Source organism: Aquarana catesbeiana, linkage group LG06 (genome assembly GCF_042186555.1).
Source record: "Aquarana catesbeiana isolate 2022-GZ linkage group LG06, ASM4218655v1, whole genome shotgun sequence".
Taxonomy (NCBI): domain Eukaryota; kingdom Metazoa; phylum Chordata; class Amphibia; order Anura; family Ranidae; genus Aquarana; species Aquarana catesbeiana.
The window spans coordinates 229,618,582-229,640,157 of record NC_133329.1 but is presented as its reverse complement, the minus strand read 5'-3'; the positions used below and the strand labels follow the sequence as shown (position 1 = coordinate 229,640,157).

Genomic DNA, 21,576 nt, shown 5'->3' with positions numbered 1-21,576 from the left:
CAGATTCTGGAAACAAAAAAATATACCTACCCTACGCCAATGGCTAATGGAAGTTGATCGCATATATTATATGGAGGATCTCACCCTCTCCCTTAGAAATAAATCTGATTATGTTAGAAAAATATGGTCCTGCTGGTTTGCCTTTAAATACACATCTGCATTTGCGGAAATTATGCCAGACCCTAAGTAAATTGTTTTAGAAGGTTAACAGTGTATAGCAGGAGTCCGGACCTGGGGCAATCCCCTCCCCCCCTCTCTACCCTCTTCTCCCCCCCCAACCCTACTATTTTTCCTCTACTCTTTCTACACTATTTTTCTGGTACTCAACAGTTATTATGTTTCAGATTTTAAATGGTACTCTGTCAATTTATAATCATAATGTGGCCAAGACACGAATATTCATATTATATTTGATAGGACGAATACTCTATTGACAACTTATTAAAAGTCTTGTACACTTTGTGTAACGCTAGTGGTTACAATACCCTTATAAATACTTGTTGTAATAAGACATAACATGCTTCCCCACCCATATACTTTTTCCTTGTATGGATTGTAATACATTGTACCGTGTATTTCCAACTTCTATTCCTTAATAAAAACAATAATTAAACAAAAAAAAATACCACCAAAAGAAAGCTCTATTTGTGGGAAAAAAAGGATGTCAATTTTGTTTGGGAGCTACATCGCACAATTGTCAGTTAAAGCGACGCAGTGCTGAATCGCAAAAAGTTATCTGGTCTTTGGCCAGCCAAATGGTCCGGGGCTTAAGTGGTTAAAGCGCTTATAGATCTTATGAGATTCTGCAATTTGATTTAGATGCAAAAATAAAATACTAATGCAAAGACATACCTCTTTTAGTCTTGCAATGTTCAGCCAGTGGTTGAATCTCTTGTATTGGCAAAGAAATTATTTTTACAATTCCTGCAGTAACCATATAATAATACAGTCGTTTAAAGAGTCTTTCAGGCAAACCCTTAAATAAAAAAATAAAAAAATTGGATTGATCAATTACCTAGACATTTTAAAAATGAAGGAATAATTTTCTTTCATAAAACAAAAAAAAAAAAAAAAAAAGCAAGATTTGATGCTATAACGCTTTCATTTTATGCTACACCCTGTGCAGTGACCCTCACTTTGGTCAACTTTAACATTGCATATTGTGGCCTGGGATTATTAACATCTGTGAAGTTTGCTTGGCTCCTCTGCAGAAAAATCAGAGAAAAATGAAACGTTAATACAAAGTAGTACAGGAACCTTTTTCTAAGTCGGAGCGACTTGCGTCGCTCCGATTAGAACGGTTCCATTGTACAGAACGGGACACTAGTCGCCTGACAAGTCGTCCTAGTGTGAACCGACCCTTAAGGGGCACTTTAATCTTGTCTCTCCACGCAGCTCTTCTCGTCCCTTACGGGTCATAGAACAGGGAGCTCAGCATCACAGTTGAAGCACAATGACCAGGAAATATTTCCCAGAGTATTAGAACTGGGTAGATAATGAATATATCTCTTGATGAAAGGATCAGTTTTGAATGGTGCACGGGAGCTCCATGAGATATGTCAGTTCACGTGCCTGTCTTTGCCATGCCCACATTTTAAAGCCTTTGTCTTTAAATCTAATTGATCATTATATAAGATACATGTGTAAAAACAATGCAAAATTATTGTTCGCAGGGCTTTTAAGAAATGCACTTGATAATAATCAATACAAATGTGCCACTGACTATTAATGGCACAGATGATTTGCAATTTTATGCACACCTTTGATCTACATATATTGGACTATTTTAGAAGGCAGTATAAATTATGGTTTTAAACAGTTCATGGAGCTTTGTCAGATTGCCTTACTTAAAAGCGGAATTCCACCCAAAAGTAGAACTTCTGCTTTAAGCATGCCTCACCACCTTACATGACATTTGACATGTCATTTTTTTTGTAGGTATCTAGTTTTGACAGGTACTTTCTGTCCCACTTCCTGCTTCTGTTGCCTCGCCACCTAGGCGACTCCTCCTCTCCCCCTAGGCGACCCTCCCTTTCTGCATGTCATAGGTCCCAGAAGATTGCCTGGCCATTAAGAGCGCAGCGCGACTCACACATGCGCAGTGCGCACCCGGCTGTGAAGCTGCAAGCTGTCACAGCTGGGTGCCCACACTTGCAGGGGGGGGAGAGGAGCGAGGCTTCAGGTGGCCGCATCGCTGGATCCTGGGACAGGTGAGTGTGTTTATTAAAAGTCAGCAGCTACAATTTTTGTAGCTGCTGACTTTTAAAAAAAACTTACAAAATGAGTGGAACTCCACTTTAATGCGTCTTGCCTACAAATAGCTCAAATAACATAGTAGAAAGAAAAGTGACACAGAATATACACTACATTTATTTTACCATTTCTTCCCGAAGGTTTATCAAAGTTTCTGTGCGATTCTCTCGTTCAGTTAACCTTAAAGAAACCCTCTCTGCAAGCGTGTCATACTTATTCTTCCTGAAAAAAAAAAAAAACCCAACACATAAGAGGACAAAGTTAGAACAGAACAGTTTGAGAAAGTGTATGGTAAGCGCAATATCTATAAAGCGTAAGGCAGGTAGGAGTCTTCAATTAAATTTGATAAAAAACTAAATGTATATAGTTCAGCTAAAAAAAGTGAGCGTTTCACTGTCAGCAGTTACCATGCCACTGTATACCATAGCACAGAGCAGGTGAGTAGAACGTTTATCATTTTAAAGCATTAAAAATGCTTTAAACAAGAACATTCATTAAACTGATTTAGTTAACATTGCATTGCTCAAGAACCAAAAATACTGTATAACACAGTACAGTAATACACTATTCTAGAACACCAAAATTAATATAACAATTATTGCTATTAAAGTGACTCTGTTGCACTAAAAAAAAGTGCTCCTTCCAAAAAAGAAAGATAATGTTTACCATATTCTCTACACATGTACCACTGATCTTTGCACTGAAAAAATTATGTTGTCTTGTAGGATCTTCAGAATCCAAAAACTCCAGGAGTGTCATATGCCTTGTTCCTCTCTGCACTCAGTGGTGCAATGGCCCTTATGTTACTACTGTGTCCTGTAGTGATGTAGGGGACAGAGATCTGACATTTCCCAAACTGTGGCATTCTAAAGTTTCTTCGGGCAGCAGAATCTCATTACTGTAGCAAATATTGATGCTGCAGATGAGGCAAGCATTAACTTCTTTGCTGTATGTAGCGCTTTTTATTCTAATTTTTATTCCAACAATAATGTTGATTTAAAACATCTCCAGGGTCAAAATGTAAAATCACTATATTCATTTCTGCTTTGAATTTCAATTATTTCTAGCCTACTCTTATTACTCTAAACAATGTCGAAGTTTGCAAACTTACTCTGAAGTTCCCCATTACTTCCTTAAATTCTATGACATGTATTCACTATGCCCTCTTGATAGGAATTGCTGGGTCACATAATTCACAGAGATTGCCTTCTGAACTACAAAGGAGTTTCAGGAGGCAGAGTCAATATGGATAGCACAGCTTACAGGCAGCAAGGTACCATGTGAAATGTGATTTCTAATGTAATCTTTAGAAATCAAACTTGGACAGCAGTGGAGAAGATGCAAAGCATCCAGGAAAAAGATTGAAAGCAGACAGGCAGCACTCACAACATAAAATTAGATTTTTCATATACTGAAATTCAATATATTCATTTGTCAAAAAGAACTACAGTAAGTCCCCTACTTACGAACGAGTTCCGTTCTAGGAGCTTGTTCGTAAGTTCAACTTATTCATAAGTCCAGCGCTTGCACACAAAGGCTGCGAGTGCTGATCAGTGGGTTCTGGTGGAGGGAGCCCCCTGTCAGACCACAAAGGCACAGCAGTTTGAGATCGCTACACCAACATTGCTTGTGTTGGTATGGCAATCTGTCTTTTTTTTTTCAGCCCACTGGGTTGAATCAAAAAAAAAAAAAAAAAAACAGTGTGTGTAGTACCCAGATTTGTAGGATTGAGAACACATGTATGCATCTGTGAAAGTTCCTAAGTTGAATGCTCGTATGTATGGACTTATTGTATCGTTTTTGTTGCTGTTACAATGAAAAAATGAAAGTATATACACTGTACTGTGAATATATAATTTCCTTTTAGCACCAGTTTATGTAAACATGAGTGTGCATCACTGTGCAAAATTATAGACGAGTTTACTCCCATGCATATGCCTATGATTTAAAGAGGATGTAAACCCTGATGGGGTTTACTTCCTCTTTAGTTTACTGCAAACCCTGCAAAGTAAAAGCATAATGGGCTAGTATGCATTGCATACTAGCCCATTATGTGGCACTTACCTGCAAAGGAAGCCCGCGCTGTCCCCGCTGCAGGAAGTGTCCATCTTCACCCCTCTTCCATCTGGGGCCGGACTCCGACTCTGTTACTGGCCAGAGTCGCGTGACCCATGCCCTTTCTTCAGTGGGCATAGGCAGATGACGTCAGCGTAAGCATATATGATAAATATCTTCTAAACAGTACAGGTTTAGAAGATATTACCAGTACCTACAGATAAGCCTTATTATAGCCTTACCTGTAGGGAAAAGTGGTCTGTAAGGGTTTACAACCACTTTAAGGTTCAAAACATTTCATACATTTCCCATGCTATATTTAAAACAAAGTTAAATCTTTGCAAATATTAGTTGATCAATAAAGTTTCCCAATGAGGTGGTTAGAGCCTTGGTAAAAAATACTCAAAAAATACAATTTTGAATGTGAAATATGTGGTACTAAACCTGTCAACGTGAAAGCGCTTCAGAAGGAGAAGTAAAGAATGCTGCTGAGCTCCATTAGATAGCTTGATAACATGTGACTGCATTGTAATGAGGCCTTTTCTATCAAGGACTCGTCGAATATAATGGATTTTCCCAGCGTCCATTCTGGAATAAAAAAAAAATATACAACACCTACTGTATATATACATAAACACGAACGCACAACTAATCAATATTATAATTTTAAATAAATAATGAATCATCCTGAAAGCAGTAAGTCAAATAAGACAGATAAAACAAAAACAGGTTTTCCCTAAGGAAAAGGCAACTCCAGAAATCAATTTTAGACAGAGGGGTAGTTGGTGTATAAATGCTACATTCATTGCCTTGTTGCAGTGGTAAGGACACATTGCCTAGCATTAGCAATACATGAATGTTCACCCTGCTAAACTGCAAATAAGGCTGGGAAATAAACAACTCTGCCGAAGGTGATCGTAGGAAACTTTCAACCACAAGAGCTAAATATGTACATGAATTGCTCCTAAAATGCAACCTAAGCTTAATTCAAGTATAAAAATATTCAAAGTTCATTCTTATTGTGAACCTCAAATTGAAGATGGAATGGAAGAACTGGAGCCATTGAAACACAATAAGGATTTTGATTTTGTGGGAATATCAAACTTGGTTTGACAGCTCACATAACTGGCTTGTGACTGTCCAGGGGTACTCCTTGTATCTGAGGGACAGGGAAGGTAGAAAAGTGGTGTGCCTGAATGTTAAGAATAATTTTCTAGAGGACACGAGGGACCAGGCTTGGACTGGCCATAGGATACACCGGGCATTTGCCCGCTGGGCCGGGGCCGCAAGTCCTAACAAGTGCTGGCTAATGCAGGTGTCCCCAACTCCCAGGCTGCAAACCTGTCTGTGGCCTAGTGATGATGGGGCTGCACAGCGGGAGGTAATCAACAATCACAGCTCGGACATAGATCACACAGACCGTGGTCACCACTCATCTCCCACTATGCGGCCATGTCTGTCTCCTCTCCTGGCTCTCCTGTCCAGCCAATGATGTCATCCTATCAGCAGAGCAGGGGGCGGGAGAAGCTGTAGATTTGCACAGAGAGCTGGAGTCTTTTCATAATAACAAGCCGGTAATCACCCACTTGTTAATATGATCCAGATCTGCTGCTCCTCCCACCCCTTGTCCTGCTGAAAGGATGATATTGTTGGCGTGGCGCATAGGCGTGCGCAAGGGGTGTGCCTGGGCACATCCTAATCCTGTAGTTGGCAACCCATCAACTGTGGGCAGGCGACAGGTAAGCTGTGATCCTTACTTGCCGACCCCCAGAACCTGGACAGGATAGGCGGCTGGAGTGGAAATTAATGGACCGATATGTATTTTTCTTCTGCAGCAGCTGAATGTAGGCTTCTACTCCTTCCTCTCGCCGATATTCAGCTTCCACGGGAGGAAAATACAGGGGATTGGTACCAATGTATGCCACCCCTCTTGTCCCAGTTCCTTTTCTTTCTGCTGCCCAGGTCCCCTGTTTGCTCACCTGCTCCCCCTCATTGTTTTAGGATGACGAGTGGGGAAGAGGCCGGTTAATATGTCACAAAGGCATATGTGTTGGAGCTTTGAGGTGCACGCCCTAATACAATAGGCTGCGCACACCTATGGCGGGGCGGTTGACCCTGGAAAGGACACACAGGATGAATCCAGCCTCTGCCCTGTCGAAGGCAGGACTGTGCAGGGGAGGCAGAGACTAAAAGGGGGCAGTGCATTTAGAGAGAAAAGATGGAAGGGGCATGAATGCATGAGGCACTGTAATGGGGGCTGTGATTGCTAGGGGCACTGTGATATAAAAGGACTGCACTGTAAAGGGTCACTGTAACTATTAAACATTTGGTACAAGTCCCCTAACCTGAAGCATGAGGAGGAACCCGACTTCCTGTCATAGTCAGGAGTGGCAGCGAAGCAAGGCAACGTTATTTTAATGGGGGACTTCAATTATCCATATATTGACTGGGCAGACGGAACTGCTCATTTAAGGCTCATCATTTTTTAAAAGTCTTAATACTTTTCTGGCACTTGCAGTTAAAATGACATATCTAGTGTAAAGTGAAGTGGAGCTTTTCCACTTAAAGTTGAGTATCTAAGTGGCGTATCTAAGTGGCATAAGGTTGTGGCTGCTCTAGCTTGCCATCTATCTTGCAAAGAGCAAGAGTACTTGGTGTTTCTAAGTTCAAATACCAGAGATATTTGCAATTTAATTTGACATGTTGCCTTAGCTTTTACAATATGTACATTTTTCAAGGCTGTTTTTTTTTGTAATTTGTTTGCAATTCTGTTTGATTAACCGCATGCCGACCAGCGCACGCCAATGTACGTCGGCAGAATGGCGCTGGTGGGCAAAAGGGCGTACAGGTACATCCCTTTTAAGAAGCGGTGTCGCGGATGCGCGCCCGCCACGGTTTCCGTGACCGTGGGTCCTGCGAACTCTATGTCCACGATCGTGTCATGGAGAGGAAGAACGGGGAGGTGCTTTTGTAAACAAAGCATTTCCCAGTTCTGCCTAGTGACAGGACAGTGATCACAGCTCTCTCTCATTGAGAGCTGTGATCACTGTCTTGTGTGTTGAAGTCCAGCCCCCTAACAGTTAGAATCACTCCCTAGGACACACTTAACCCCTTCACTGCCAGTGTCATTTACATAGTAATCAATGCATTTTTATAGCATTGATCGCTGTATAAATGACAATGGTCCCAGAATAGTGTCAAAAATGTCTGAGGTGTCCGCCATTAAAAAAAAAAATTTTTAAAAATCGCAGATCACCATTACTAATAAAAGAAAGAAATTAAAAAAAAAAAAAAACAAATAAAAATGCCATAAAAACTATCCCTTATTTTGTAGAAGCTATACATTTTGCGCAAACCAATCAATATACGCTTATTGCGATTTTTTTTTACCAAAAATATATAGAAGAATACATATCGGCCTAAACTGAGGAAAAAAATAGTTTTTTTCTAGATTTTTGGGGGATATTTATTATAGCAAAAAGAAAAAAAACGCAGAGGCGATCAAATACCACCAAAAGAAAGCTCTATTTGTGGGAAAAAAGGGACATCAATTTTGTTTGGTTAGAATGCCGCACGACAGCGCTTTTGTCAGTTAAAGCAAGGCAGTGCTCTGGTCAGAAAGGGGGTAAAATCCTGCGGGGCTGAAGTGGTTAACCTAGCATATTGTACTGTATATGTTTATTATTCAAAATAGATATGCTTTTATGAGTCCAAGTCACATTTTGTAATTGCCTCCTACACTTGTTGCAGGGAGGGTATTTTTAACTGGCTATGTAAAAATATTAATCGTCTAAGATTAAGTTAAAAAGCCTCAGCTTGATGGTTGGAAGCTGTTACTGACTTTTATAATAAACCTAAGAGAAGATTGATGGAGCTAGCTTGTTACATTCTGTAAACTAACATAAGCTATACATATTTAACAAAAACAGAAAAGTCAAAGTAATGCAACAGTTATTAAATGCAGGTATGCACTACCAGATAAAAAAAAACAGGTATTGAATAAAGTAACTTAAAGTGGTTGTAAAGTCAGGTTTTTTTTATCTTAATGCATTCTATGCATTAAGATAAAAAGTCTTCGGTGTGTAGCATCCTCAGCCTTCCTAATACTTACCTGAGCCCCATCTCTGTCCAGCGATGTCCATGAGTATCTCGGCCATCCGAGACTCTCCCTCCTGGTTGGCTGAGACACAGCAGCGGCGCCATTGGTTCCCGCACTGTCAAAGTAAGTTAGTCAATCAAGAGAGACTCGGCTCGGGTGCCCCCATAGCAAGCTGTTTGATGTGGAGGCACTCAGCAGGAGGGAGGGGCCAGGAGAGCATTTTCTGAATATGATCAGGTGTTTTTAAATAGCCTTACAAAAGTTAAATGTCATTTTTGTATGTGTGCGCTGGAATCTTTTTTTCTGTCTGTATGGTCTTATGGCCACACCATCTTTTTTATGCATTTTTTAGGGTGTGCACCCCAAATCTTTGTCTAGGAGAGCAGAAGAGGCACCCGAGAAGAGGAGGATCTGGGCTGCTCTGTGCAAATCCAATGCAACAGAGCAGGTAAGTATGGCATGTTTGTTATTTTTATAGGAAAAAAAGCAAGACTTTACAATCAATCACTTTAATACAGTACATACACTAAGCATTATTAAAGAAGAAAGGACATACTTGAAGTCTCCCTGCAGGTCCCTCTGAATTTCTCCTTGCCATCGTGATCTTCCAACCTTCTCAAGCATGCAGTATGAACAATCTGGTAACTTTAATGAAGGATCACCTTCCCATCCAAGCAGAGCTCGTGACCGCAAGGTCTGAGAAGCAACAATCGCAAGTTTCTCTCCCCATCTATAAGATAAATAAAATGAAAGCATAAAATCATCTTATGGTCTAAAAATTTTATTAGTGGTCTGGTAAAGTTTTTTTTTTTTTTTTTTGGCTTTCTTCTATTTTCATCTGGCGATCCAGCCAGCAAGTCTGTTCCTTTTTAAAAGCACAAGCACTCCAGCAGAACTTATCAGTTTACATAAATGAGACAAACCATTTAACATCAGCAGGGGTGCTTACAATGAGTGAGCTGGAGCTTGGCTTCAACTTGTTAGTGTTTTTAAATCTGCTAGTACATTTAATCAATACCCTCTCTCTAGACTGACAATGCTGCAATCTGCTGTGCCTCCTGTGTTCATTCCTCCACAGTGGAGGGGTGTTACTGGCCAGATCACAAGGTGAAAACAGAGGTAAAAAAGCCAAAAGAAATGAAAACAGATGCAGCCACCATATCTAATAACTGGTAAGCTGCAACATAATACATTTTTGGTTTGGGGTTTAATACCGCTTTGATGTGCAGATCATACACTGTGTTAACTATGCCAAGATTTTTTTTTAAATTAAATTACTAGAACTTGAACAAAGACTATTAATGCATACCTTTGTACAGTATAGGTTTTTTCCTTCATGTAGGAAAATCAAAAAATTATCATGTATAAATCTGTGTAATGCAAATCCTCTTGAGCACCTTAAGGTAGGCCCATACAAGGATCGAATCTCAGCCAGTTCAGCAGGAACTGCTGAGATTCGAACTGTGTATGGGCAAGCTGAATGTACCAAGTTGATAACTTGAGTGCAACCAGCATGCCAGGTTTTACCTGTGATTATCGCTCTTGGCTGCTATAGCCGCTAGCAATAATCACTTCCCCCGCCGGGAGAATACAAATTGGCAGGAGGTATTCCCCCACATCAACACTGTCTGTGTTGATGGGGAAATCAAGCAAATTTCTTTCCTGCATCCCGTGGTCGCAGGAAAGAAATTTGCTTTGTATGGCCAGCCTTAGAAATCAGGTTACATTCAATCTTGGAAAATATATAACTTCATACCCACCTGGCAATTGCATCTTCACACGTGACTGAGTGTTTTCTCAGGTGCTCTGCAACCGAAACTCGCTTGTTAAAGAAACGGCATGAACCTTGGATTCCATTTTTATTATCCGTTATAGCATGAACTGGGTATATGTCTTCAGTGCAAAAATCACCTTTGGCTTTAAGTACACTTGGATCACAATCAAGCTCCTCATACCTGAAAAACATATGATGTATACAGTTAGGAATTATAATGGGTTAATTATAAACTGCGATATAAAAACTTTCAGATCAAACGCAAAAATTGACAAAAAAAAAAAAAAAAAAAAAAAAAAAAAAAAAAGGTATATAGATTTATATTGGAAAAAAAATTGAAAAAACATTTAATATTGTTCTTCCACTTCACAATTATGTGCCACTTTGTGCTGGTCTATCACATAAAAGCCCAATAAAATAAAATTTATGTTTTGGTTTTTACATATGTGGAAAATTTTAGTGTGTATTACCAAAAATATTGGGACGCCTGCCTTTACAAGCACATGAACTTTAATGGCATCCCAGCCTTAGTCCGCAGGGTTCAATATTGAGTTGGCCCACTCTTTGCAGCTAGAACAGCTTCAACTCTTCTGAGAAGGCTGTCCACAAGGTTTAGGCGTGTGTCTATAGGAATGTCTGACCATTCTTTTAGAAGCTCATTTGTGAGGTCAGGCACTGATGTGGACGAGAAGCCCTGGCTCACCGTCCTTGCTTTAATTCATCCCAAAGGTGTTCTATCGGGTTGAGGTTCGGACTCTGTGCAGGCCAGTCAAGTTCCTCCACCCCAAAATCGCTCATCCATGTCTATGGACCTTGCATTGTGCACTGGTCCAAATCATTTGGAGGGGGGGGGGATTATGGTGTGGGGTTGTTTTCAGGGGTTGGGCTTGGCCCCTTAGTTCCAATGAAGGGAATTCTTATGGCAGATTTTGGACAATTTCATGCTCCCAATTTTGTGGGGACAGTTTGGGGATGGCCCCTTCCTGTTCCAACATAACTGTGCACAAACAAGGTCCATAAAGAAATGGATGAGCGAGTTTGCGGTGGGGGAACTTCACTGGCCTGTACAGAGTCCTGACCTCAACCTGATAGAAAACCTTTGGGATGAACTAGAACAGAGACTGCGAGCCAGGCCTTCTTGTCCAACATCAGTGCCTGACCTCACAAATGCGCTTCTGGAAGAATAGTCAAACATTCCCATAGACACACTCCTAAACCTTGTGGACAGCCTTCCCAGAAACGTTGAAGCTGCTATAGCTGCAAAGGGTGGACAGAAATAAATATAATATAATATATATATATATCTCAATATCAAACGAACAGCACTCCTACATCTTCCTAGTTGATGTAACTTGCAAATTAATACAGTGCTGGTGATAAATAGGTAAAACAGTTCCACAAGAGGGATCCCAAGAATGGTGCTCCGTTGTGCAGTAAGCTCTGACACCCGCTCTCACTCGATTAGCGAATCCTTCTCCCTATGAAGTGTACACTTACCAGACCTCGGCAACTAAAGGGCCTGGATGGATGGTCTCAGCAATTCTCGCAGGCTGTTAGTAACTCTGCTGGAAGATTATGGGTTAGGTGTACCAGGACATCAGGGAATGATTGGCTCGTCCCGCTGATCGCTCCATCTGTATTATCTAGCGCCCGATTGTCCTCACAGAGATCCCAAAAGATGATTCTGTGATCTCATAAAACAGATAGCAGCACCATAGCATAATTCCGAAAAGTGATTTATTGCTAGAAAACTTTTAAAATCACATATGCTATGTGCATAGGTTCAAAGACTTGGATCGTTACAAAAAAACGTCAGCGGGAACACCGGATGATAGGGTATTCGCTATGCACTCTTATTTCCAGATGATAGCTGATTAAAACCCCCTCGTCTCTCCAGCAGCCTAGCTGACCCTAAATAGACGCTGTGTGCTTTATCCCTGACATGTTTCGTCGAGTTGACTTCATCGGAGGTTAAAAGACACACAGCTAGACATCGCTCCTCAGAGACTTCCTTTCAGGTGAATTAACTCCTCACTTTCAATCTAAAAGGTCAGTGTTTCAGAGGTGATCATTATGCCAGATTAACATCCGCAATGGCTTAGAGGAACAGCATACCTTATCAGGGGATCGTTCACAACCAAATTGTATACAAATAGTATATCAAAATACAAAATCTTATTAATCCACGCATGTATTAAAAAATAATAATCCTCTTGGCTCTGACCCCTAAATAACGCCATGCGCTGATGCTAAAATCGGAATTGCTGAATATAGCCAGCAAATTAATGACCTCCAATCTAATATATCTCAGATGTAATATTCTGGACGTGCGCCAATACAGATACACATATGCATGCCCATAATATTAGTGACATGATTCAGAAATACATCCCTCATTATAAATAAATACTAAGCTTACAGATAAATACAATAAAATCAAAATATCATTTATTAAAAGAGTATTTATAAGCCTAAATTGGATCTAATGTTGTCAGAAACCATGAATTAGACTGAGACAGAAGTACAGTTAAATCACACTTATTTAATAATAAAAAAAAGGTAAACAGAGTTAATGTAGTCAAAACATTGCCAGAGTTCAGGAACCGGAACAAATAGTCAGACAAGCCAGAACATCAGGGAGCCAGAAATGAGCATAGAACAGCAAGCAGGATCTGGAGCCAGAAGAAATGTCAGCCAAGCAAGTATTTAACAGGAACACAGGAGAGTCTCTCTAGAGATGTGACCAAGGCAACGGCAGAGATCAACTGGACTGGACTGCTTAAGTAGGCAAGACTGACAAGCAGGATATCATCAACAGGTGAATCACTGTGGAGCTGGCAATTAGTCGACAGCTGAGCAGCCAGCTTTGAGAAGGAAGGGCTGAGCCTAGTCCTGACAGTACCCCCTCCTCAATGACCCCTCCCCCTCGGAGGACCACCAGGCTTGAGGGGAAACCGTCTAAAGGAAATCACGGAGGAGGACAGGGGCATGTACGTCCGAGGACGAGACCCAAGAGCGTTTCTCTGGACCGTACCCTTTCCAATGCACCAACTATTTAAGCATATAAGCTTTTCTCAAATTGATCCGATCAGTCAACCCCTTGATTAATTTAAGAACCAGCTTTGGGACTCAAGACCTGGAGCTCGAGAGAGCTCAAACAAAACGTGCCCATCCACCTTGCAGACACTGGTAGAAAACTGAAGTACTTCCTGTATGGGAGGGGCTATATAGGGGCAGACTTTCCGCCCAACACCTTTGGTCTACCAGTGTCCATTCACCTAAAGATGGCGTATAACCCAGTAAGTAAGGAATAATAACCTAACTCTGTGTCCCGTGATGTATGATAAAGAATGATAAAAGCCTTCCATGGGTATTTATCATTACTTTGTGCTTTCTTGCATACATTTTTAGCAATCTTTACAGCCGATTCAGCTTTGTCATTAGCCTGTGGATGGCAGTGAGGAAGTAACATGCTCAAACAAAATGTTCTGAATTGTAGGTTTGCAAACTGAGGGCCATTATCAGAGATCACTGTATCTGGTTGGCCATGACATGCAAACTGAGCCTTGCACTTCTTAATTGTAGTTTCAGTAAATAAGTCAGGAAGAAAGTCTATTTCCCAGAAGTCTGAATAATGATCGACTAATATCAGGTATTTTTTGCTTGCATAGTTGAATAAATCCATACTGATGATCTGCCATGAACGTGTAGGAATCTCAAGTGACATCATGGTTTCTTTTTGTTGTAAGTGGGCATATGCATTTCAGGTGGGACAATTACTGACAAAGTCTTTGGTTTCATCATGCATGTTGGGCCAGTAAAGAGTATCAAAAGCTTGTCTGTAGCATGCTTTACCGCCAATATAGCTGGAGTGTATGCATAACAATATCTCTGCTCTCAGTGACTTCGGCACTATGAACCTTAGACCTTTGTACAAGATACTGTTTTGTATGCGGATCCCATCTCATCTCTAAAAGACCAATATTCCCTTACAACTGCGGATACTGCAAAAGACCAGAGGGTTAAAAGACAGGGTCAATCAAGGAGGAACACACTGGCTATAAATATAAATTGGAAAAGTTTATTACAAATCAGATAACAAAACAGTTTCCACCCACGCTATAAAAGATGGAACTAAGGAGTGTGTTCCTCCTTGATTGACCCTGTCTTTTGACCCTCTGGTCTCTTGTTTTTTCATTTATGCTACGGTCTAGGGGAACGCACCTGCACAGATTTTAATCGCAGCAGGTATTTGGCTTTGTCTCCAGCTAAAGGTTTGTGATATAGTGTGCCACACACATTCATACTCTTAACCCAGTCTGGGACTCCTTAATTATAGGTATTACCCTTTCCCATTTTTTGTTTTTTTCAATTGCGGATATTGCCTTTTGTCCATCTGGCCACCCACTCAAAACAATAAACTTCAGAGCTTGTAAAAGTTGCATCGCTGTAGGTGTGCTGTATGAGTTGGAGTTGCTGATCTGACATTAAGCTAGTCCGCTTAATTGATGTTGGCAAAGAAAAGTCAAGTTTCAAGACTTACCGGTAACTTGTTTTCCAGGACAGCACCTGAGAGAGTGGCTCCTCCCCTTACCAATAGGAAACACCTCTTCCAAACTTTAAAAGGAGGCTCCTTCCCGAGCTGGAACACAATCGAGATATGGTATATATATATATATATATATATATATATATATATATATATATATATATATATATATATATATATTATATTATATATTCACATATACACACACAATAGGGCGGGATGCTGCTGTCCTGAAAGACTCCTGGAAAACGTTACCGGTAAGTCTAACTTGGATTTTGCCTTAACGTCTTTCAGGACAGCACCTAAGAGGATAACAGAGACTTACCCCCTAGGGAGGGACCACAGCCTGCAGAACTTTTCTGCCAAAAGCCTGATCCCCCGCTGACAGAAGATCCAGTCTGTAATGACAGACAAACGGTAAGTAAGTAACTTGACCACGTAGCCGCCTTACAAATTTGATCTGGGTGGCACCAGCTTTTTCTGCCCATGTAGTGGCATGAGCCCTTGTTGAATAAGCTCAAATTCCTGGCGGGGGAGATAGACCCATATGAGAATAGGCTACAGAAATAGCCGTCTTAAGTCATCTATAGCAAATGACTTTTTTGATGCTTGGTGGCCTTTGTTTCCAGAAAAAAGAATAAATCTGAGGATCTAAAACCTTTCGTTACTTCCAAGTAATGTAATAGGGTACGCCTCACACCTAAGTTGTAAAACTGCTCTTCCTTATTCCCCAAAGGGTTAAAGCAAAAGGTTGGAAGGATAATCTCCTGTGTTCTGAAAAGTTGCCACTTTTGGCAAAAACCCCGGATCTACCTTAAGGCTCTAGTCACACTAATGCGTTTTTTGATGCATTTTGCAGAAATGCACGGGAATTTTTTAACATGGGTTCCTATTGAACATGTTCACATCAATGAATTTTTGTGCCTCTGCGTTTTTGGAAAGGGTCGGGGACTTTTTTTCATGCAAAATGCAGTGTTTTGCATGTAATAGAATTCAATGGACCCGCATCCAAAAACGCAAGTACCGCATTTTTGCCGCATTTTGCATTTCTCCTTTCTTTTTTTTTTTTAAACACCGCATACAGTATAAAAAAAAAAAAAAAAAAAAAGCAAAAACGGGGCAAGCACCGCAAAAAGCACTGCAGAAACGCTCAAAAGCAACATGCATAGATGTGAATCGAGCCTTAGTACAATCCTATCTGAAAAATGGACAAAAAGGGTTCTTTTACCGATGGGGCATGCAGTTCACTATTCCTTCTTGCCGATGTAACTGCGACTAGAAAAATAGTTTTGAAAGTTAAATTCTTTAGAGAGATGGTTTGTAATGGTTCCTTTGCGAGGGCTTGCAAAACCACCGAGAGATCCCATTTTGGAAAGTGCTTAACCGGAACCAGTCTGGATCTGGAAAGTGCCCTGAAAAATCTTGTGATCAAAGATTCTGAAGAAATTGATCTCTGCAGATAAACTCCTAACGCGGCCACTTGCACTTTAAGGTCCTTTTCACACTTATACGACTTCAAAGTCGCGCAATTTTACTGCGATTTCGTGGCTGCTATTTTACCGCGATTTGGGAGCAGTACTACTTTGTACGACTTTGCCACAACTTTGGCATTAACCATTCTCAGCTTGTGCTTACAAAGTAGTGCTGAAATCGTGTCTATTATTCAGATACGATTTGCATGCTACTTGAGGGTTTAACATTGAGGTCTATGGAGTACAAATCGTATGGAAGTTGGACCAAAGTAGTGCAGGGACTACTTTGAAGTCGGCACGACTTAAAGTCGTGCCAATATGAATGGTAGTCATTGAAGATCATAGAGAATGACTTGTCATACGATTTTGCAGTATCGTGGGACAAGTCGTATAAGTGCGAAAGGGGCCTAAGAGTGCTGACTGCAAGACCCTTGTCTGCACCCTTTTGTAAAAACTCCATTACTGAGACTATGTCTTTCACATCCCTATTTTCTGAATGACAGCAAGAAACGTAGACCTTCCACACTTTGGTGTAAATAGCTCTAGTTACTTTTTCCTACTAGAAAGTAACATGGTTATTAAAGGTTCTGAAAAGCCCTTGTTTCTTAACAACTGCTCTTCAGATACCAGGCAGTGAGTCTTATCCTGGCTACATCCGGATGATGTACTGGCCATTGTATCAGTAAATCCTATCTGAGAGGAAGCTGCCAACATGGTTTGATTGCCAACTGCAGAACTGTGGAAAACCAAGCTCTCTTTGGCCAAAATGGAGTAATCAAGATTATTGATACTTTCTTAAAGTGGAGTTCCACCCAAAAGTGGAACTTCCACTCATCAGATTCCTCCCCCCCTCCGGTGACACAGTTGGCACCTTTCAGGGGGGAGGGGGGTACAGATACCTGTATATTACAGGTATCTGTACCCACTTCCGGCATAGATAGCCGCAGAATCTGCGGTTATTTACGCCACTTCCTGCTCCCTCCCCGCTGCCTGCTGGGAAACACACGGGTCCCAGAGGCAGCAGGGACCATCCGTATTGCGCTGCACGACTCGCGCATGCGCAGTAGGGAACCGGGAAGTGAAGCCGCACGGCTTCACTTCCTGATTCCCTTACCGAAGATGGAGGCGGCAGCACCCGAGGATGGAGAGACGCTTCGGCCTCGGGTGCCGACATCGCGGGCGCCCTGGACAGGTAAGTGTCCATGTTTTAAAAGTCAGCAGCTGCAGTATTTGTAGCTGCTGACTTTTAAAAAAAAATTTTTCGGCGGCGCTCCGCTTTAATACCAGTGGAATCAACTGGAAAGGGGGAAAAGCATACCCCAGGCGAAGATTCCAAGAGTGTGCAAGAGCGTCTATCCCCTGAGAGCCATCGTCTCTGTGAAGGGAGAAAAATTGTGGGAGCTGTGCATTTTGCCTTGAAGCAAATAGGTCCACTTGTGGATGGCCCCAAGTCCTGGTGATCAATGCAAACACTTCTGAGTTCTGGCTCCACTCTGCCTCCTGAACCTTCTGCCTGCTTAGAAAATCCGCCACTTCGTTTAACGTGCATTTGAGATGGACTGCGGATAAGGACAGTAAGTGGTTTTCCGCCCACTCCAGAATCTTTACCGACAGCAAGTGAAGAGCTTTGCTTCTTGTGCCCCCGTTTGTTCAGGTAGGCTACGGTAGTGGCATTGTCCGATAGAATCTGGACATGGAAACCTAGGAGGTTTGGAGAGAAGGCAGCCAACGCTAAGGCGACTGCTTTTAGCTCTCTCCAATTCAAGGATTTTCCTGCTTCAGCCTGTGACCATGTTCCCTGTGCCAAATCCTGACCCATGTGGGCCCCCCATTCCCACATACTGGCATCTATTGTCACCCGTTGGTGGAGCAGGAAGCCTGGTCCAACGTGGCTCTGCTCAGGGTATCACCGATATACATTTCACACCCTGGCTTGTGGACAACATTGAGGTTGTAATGCTGCAATGTAAGCATCATGGTCTGCAAATACTTGGGAGCACACAAAAGGGGCTTCTTAACCACTTAGCAACCGGCCCATAGCCGAATGACGGCTACAGGGCGGTTGCTTAACCCCGGGAGGGCGTACTATGACGTCCTCCCAGAATCCCGCTCTTGCGCGCACCCGAGAACATCCGTGACCGCTGGGTCCTCACGGATCACGGTAAATGGCCGCTAATCACGGCTGTTTACCATGTGATCGCTACGACAAATGATCGGTACAGAGGGGGAAAGATCAGATGGCAGCAGCGCTGTGGGATGGATGTGTAGTGCCCACAGCGCTGCTCTGTGACAAATGCAGTCACATACAGCCATCCATCCATGCTCAGCAATACCCTGCAATGCCCCGCAATACCCAGCCATGCCTCGCCATACCCCGCAATACTCGGTGATATCCAGCCATACCCTGCAATACCTTGCCATACTCAGCCATACTCGGCCATGCTCGGCCTCTGTATGTGGCCAGGCTGTGGAAGTCTCACACATGTGGTATCGCCGTACTCAGGAGGAGTAGGGGGTTTAATTTTTGGTATGTACATGCTATGTGTTAGAAATATTGTATAAATGGACAACTTTATGTTAAAAAAAAATAATACATTTTAACCACTTCCAGCCCGCCGGCCATCATACATCGTCCTTGACTTTGTGCGGGGATATCTGAATGATGCCTGCAGCTACGGGCATCATTCAGATATCAGCTTTTTCAGCCGGCGATTCCCTACACCATAAGAATGATCATAGAGGCTGTTCCACTGCTTGATCGTTCTTACGGGAGGCGAGAGGGGAGGTCCCCCCCCCTCCTGCCACCCCCAGGATGCTTCTACCGACTCACTACGATCAAAGCCAGGATCATTTTTTTTTAGTTTTTTATTTCAGGCTTCCCAGCCTAGAGGTGAGATGTGGGGTCTTATTGACCCCATATATCACTGTAAAGAGGACCTGTCATGCCATATTCCTATTACAAGGGATGTTTACATTCCTTGTAATAGGTAAAAAAGTGATCAAAAAATGTATTTTTTGGGAAAAAGCGTCAAACTAAAATAAAGTAAAATAAATAAACAAAAAAAAATTTTAAAGTGCCCCTGTCCCCGTGTGCTCGCAGGCAGAAGCGAATGCATACGTAAGTCCCGCCCACATATGAAAACGGTGTTAAAACCACACATGTGAGGTATCGCTGCGATCGGTAGAGCGAGAGCAATAATTTTGGCCCTAGACCTCCTCTGTAAACTCAAAACATGTAACCAGTAAAACATTTTAAAGCGTCGCCTATGGGGATTTTTAAGTAGCGAAGTTTGGCGCCATTCCACAAGTGTGTGCAATTTTGAAGCGTGACATGTTATCTATTTACTCAGCATAACTTCATCTTTCACATTATGCAAAAACATTGGGCTAACTTTACCGTTTTGTTTTTTTTTTTTTTTAAGCACAAAACTTTTTTTTCCCAAAAAACGCGTTCGAAAAATTGCTCTGCAAATACCGTGCGAGATAAAAAGTTGCAACGACCGCCATTGTATTCTCTAGTGTCTTTGCTAAAAAAACATATATAATGTTTTGGGGTTCTATGTAATTTTCTAGCAAATAAATGATGATTTGTACATGTAGAAGAGAAATGTCAGAATTGGCCTGGGTGCTGCAGAACGCCTGAAGGTGCTCCGTGCATGTTGGGCCTCTGTATGTGGCCATGCTGTGTAGAAGTCTCACACGTGTTATCGCCATACTCGGGAGTAATAGCAGAGTGTTTTGGGGTGTAATTTGTGGTATGCATATGCTGTGTGTGAGAAATAACCTGCTAATATGACAATTATGTGAGGAAAAAAAAAAAAAAAAAAAGGAAAAAAAATCTTGATTTTGCAAAGAATTGTGGGAAAAAATGACAACTTCAAAAAAACTCATCATGCATCTTTCTAAATACCTTGGAATGTCTTCTTTCCAAAAAGGGGTCATTTGGGGGGTATTTGTACTTTTCTGGCATGTTAGGGTCTCAAGAAATTAGATAGGCCGTCAGTACTTCAGGTGTGATCAATTTTCAGATATTGGCATCATAGCTTTTGGACTCTAACTTTCACAAAGACCAAATAATATACGCAGATTTGGGTTATTTTTATCAAAGATATGTAGCGGTATAAATTTTGGCCAAAATATATGAAGAAAAATTACTAATTTGCTAAATTTTATAACAAAAAAAAAAAAATGCATTTTCTTTGTTTCTAACAGAATTTTCAGTCTTTTTTCTTTTATAGCGCAAAAAATAAAGAACCCAGCGGTGATTAAATACCACCAAAAGAAAGCTCTATTTGTGTGAAAAAAAAGACAAACATTTCATATAGGTATAGTGCTGCATGACTGAGTAATTGTCATTCAAAATGTGAGAGTACTGAAAGCTGAAAATTGGTCTGGTTATTAAGGGGGTTTAAGTGCCCAGTGGTCAAGTGGTTAATTATGACTATCAGAGGTTTGTAATCAGTTTCAGCTGTAACTGAATCCTGTCCATAAAGATAATGCTAATTGCTGGCAATAGTTTAACATTCCTTCTCAATCTGAGCATCATTTTGCTCAGCTGATGAAAGAGGTCTGGACGCATATGCAACTGGCTGACCTTCCTGCAAAAGGCAACAACCTAGGCCATTTTTACTGGAGTCACTTTGTATCATAACAGGCTTTGCGACTTCATAGCATTTTAACACTGGGGCAGAGGTGACCAAGCGTTTTATATCCTCTACTGCCCGATCATGCTTGGGAAGCTAGTGCCAAACTGCTTCTTTATCCAGAAGTCGCCTTAATGGCTCACACACCTCAGATAAGTGTGGCAAGAATTTCGCTAGTATGCAACGAAGACAAAAAAAAAATATCTCTGTACCACTTTGGCATCAGCAGGCTGTGACATGTCCACAATGGCTTTAATGGATCAGTTTTTAAGCCCTGTTAAGACAGGATATGTCCATGGAAACTGACTTCTTTAACCTTGAACTGCAATTTCTTTACACTAAACCACAGCATCACCTGCCTACAACGATCCAGTAGTGGTATTATCTTTTCACCACGGACAGCCTTCTCATCTGTATTACCACAGCCAACTATAAGAAGGTCATCAGCTATTGGCTCAATTCCGTGAAGCCCACCTAATAGTTCATGCTGCATGTACTGGTATACCTCAGGTGCTACAGAGACTCCACCCCTTTCTGCCCCAAGGAGTCCAGAAAGTGGTAATATACTTGCTCATCATCCAGTTCACACTGTAAAAAGGCATATCTGGCGTCAAGTGTGAAGACACGTGCTTTGTGTAGCTTGTGCAAAATATCATCAAGTGTTGGCATTAAAAGGGTTGGTAAACCTTATAAAAACTATTACAGCCAGCCCCTTGTTTATGTAGCCATAA

The 21,576-nt window shown here is 41.5% G+C and overlaps 1 protein-coding gene across 1 annotated transcript in view; it reads right to left on the bottom strand.

Annotated features, from left to right (window-relative positions):
- Positions 1-21,576, bottom strand: part of GTF3C1 (general transcription factor IIIC subunit 1) — a 395,149-nt gene that overhangs the window by 357,989 nt on the left and 15,584 nt on the right. The window contains exons 2-6 of the mRNA XM_073633018.1: positions 10,168-10,362; positions 8,964-9,137; positions 4,753-4,896; positions 2,379-2,475; positions 853-976 (exon numbers count right to left, since the gene is read on the bottom strand). Of these exons, the coding sequence (XP_073489119.1) occupies positions 853-976; positions 2,379-2,475; positions 4,753-4,896; positions 8,964-9,137; positions 10,168-10,362 (734 nt within the window). The remainder of the gene's footprint in view (positions 1-852; positions 977-2,378; positions 2,476-4,752; positions 4,897-8,963; positions 9,138-10,167; positions 10,363-21,576) is intronic.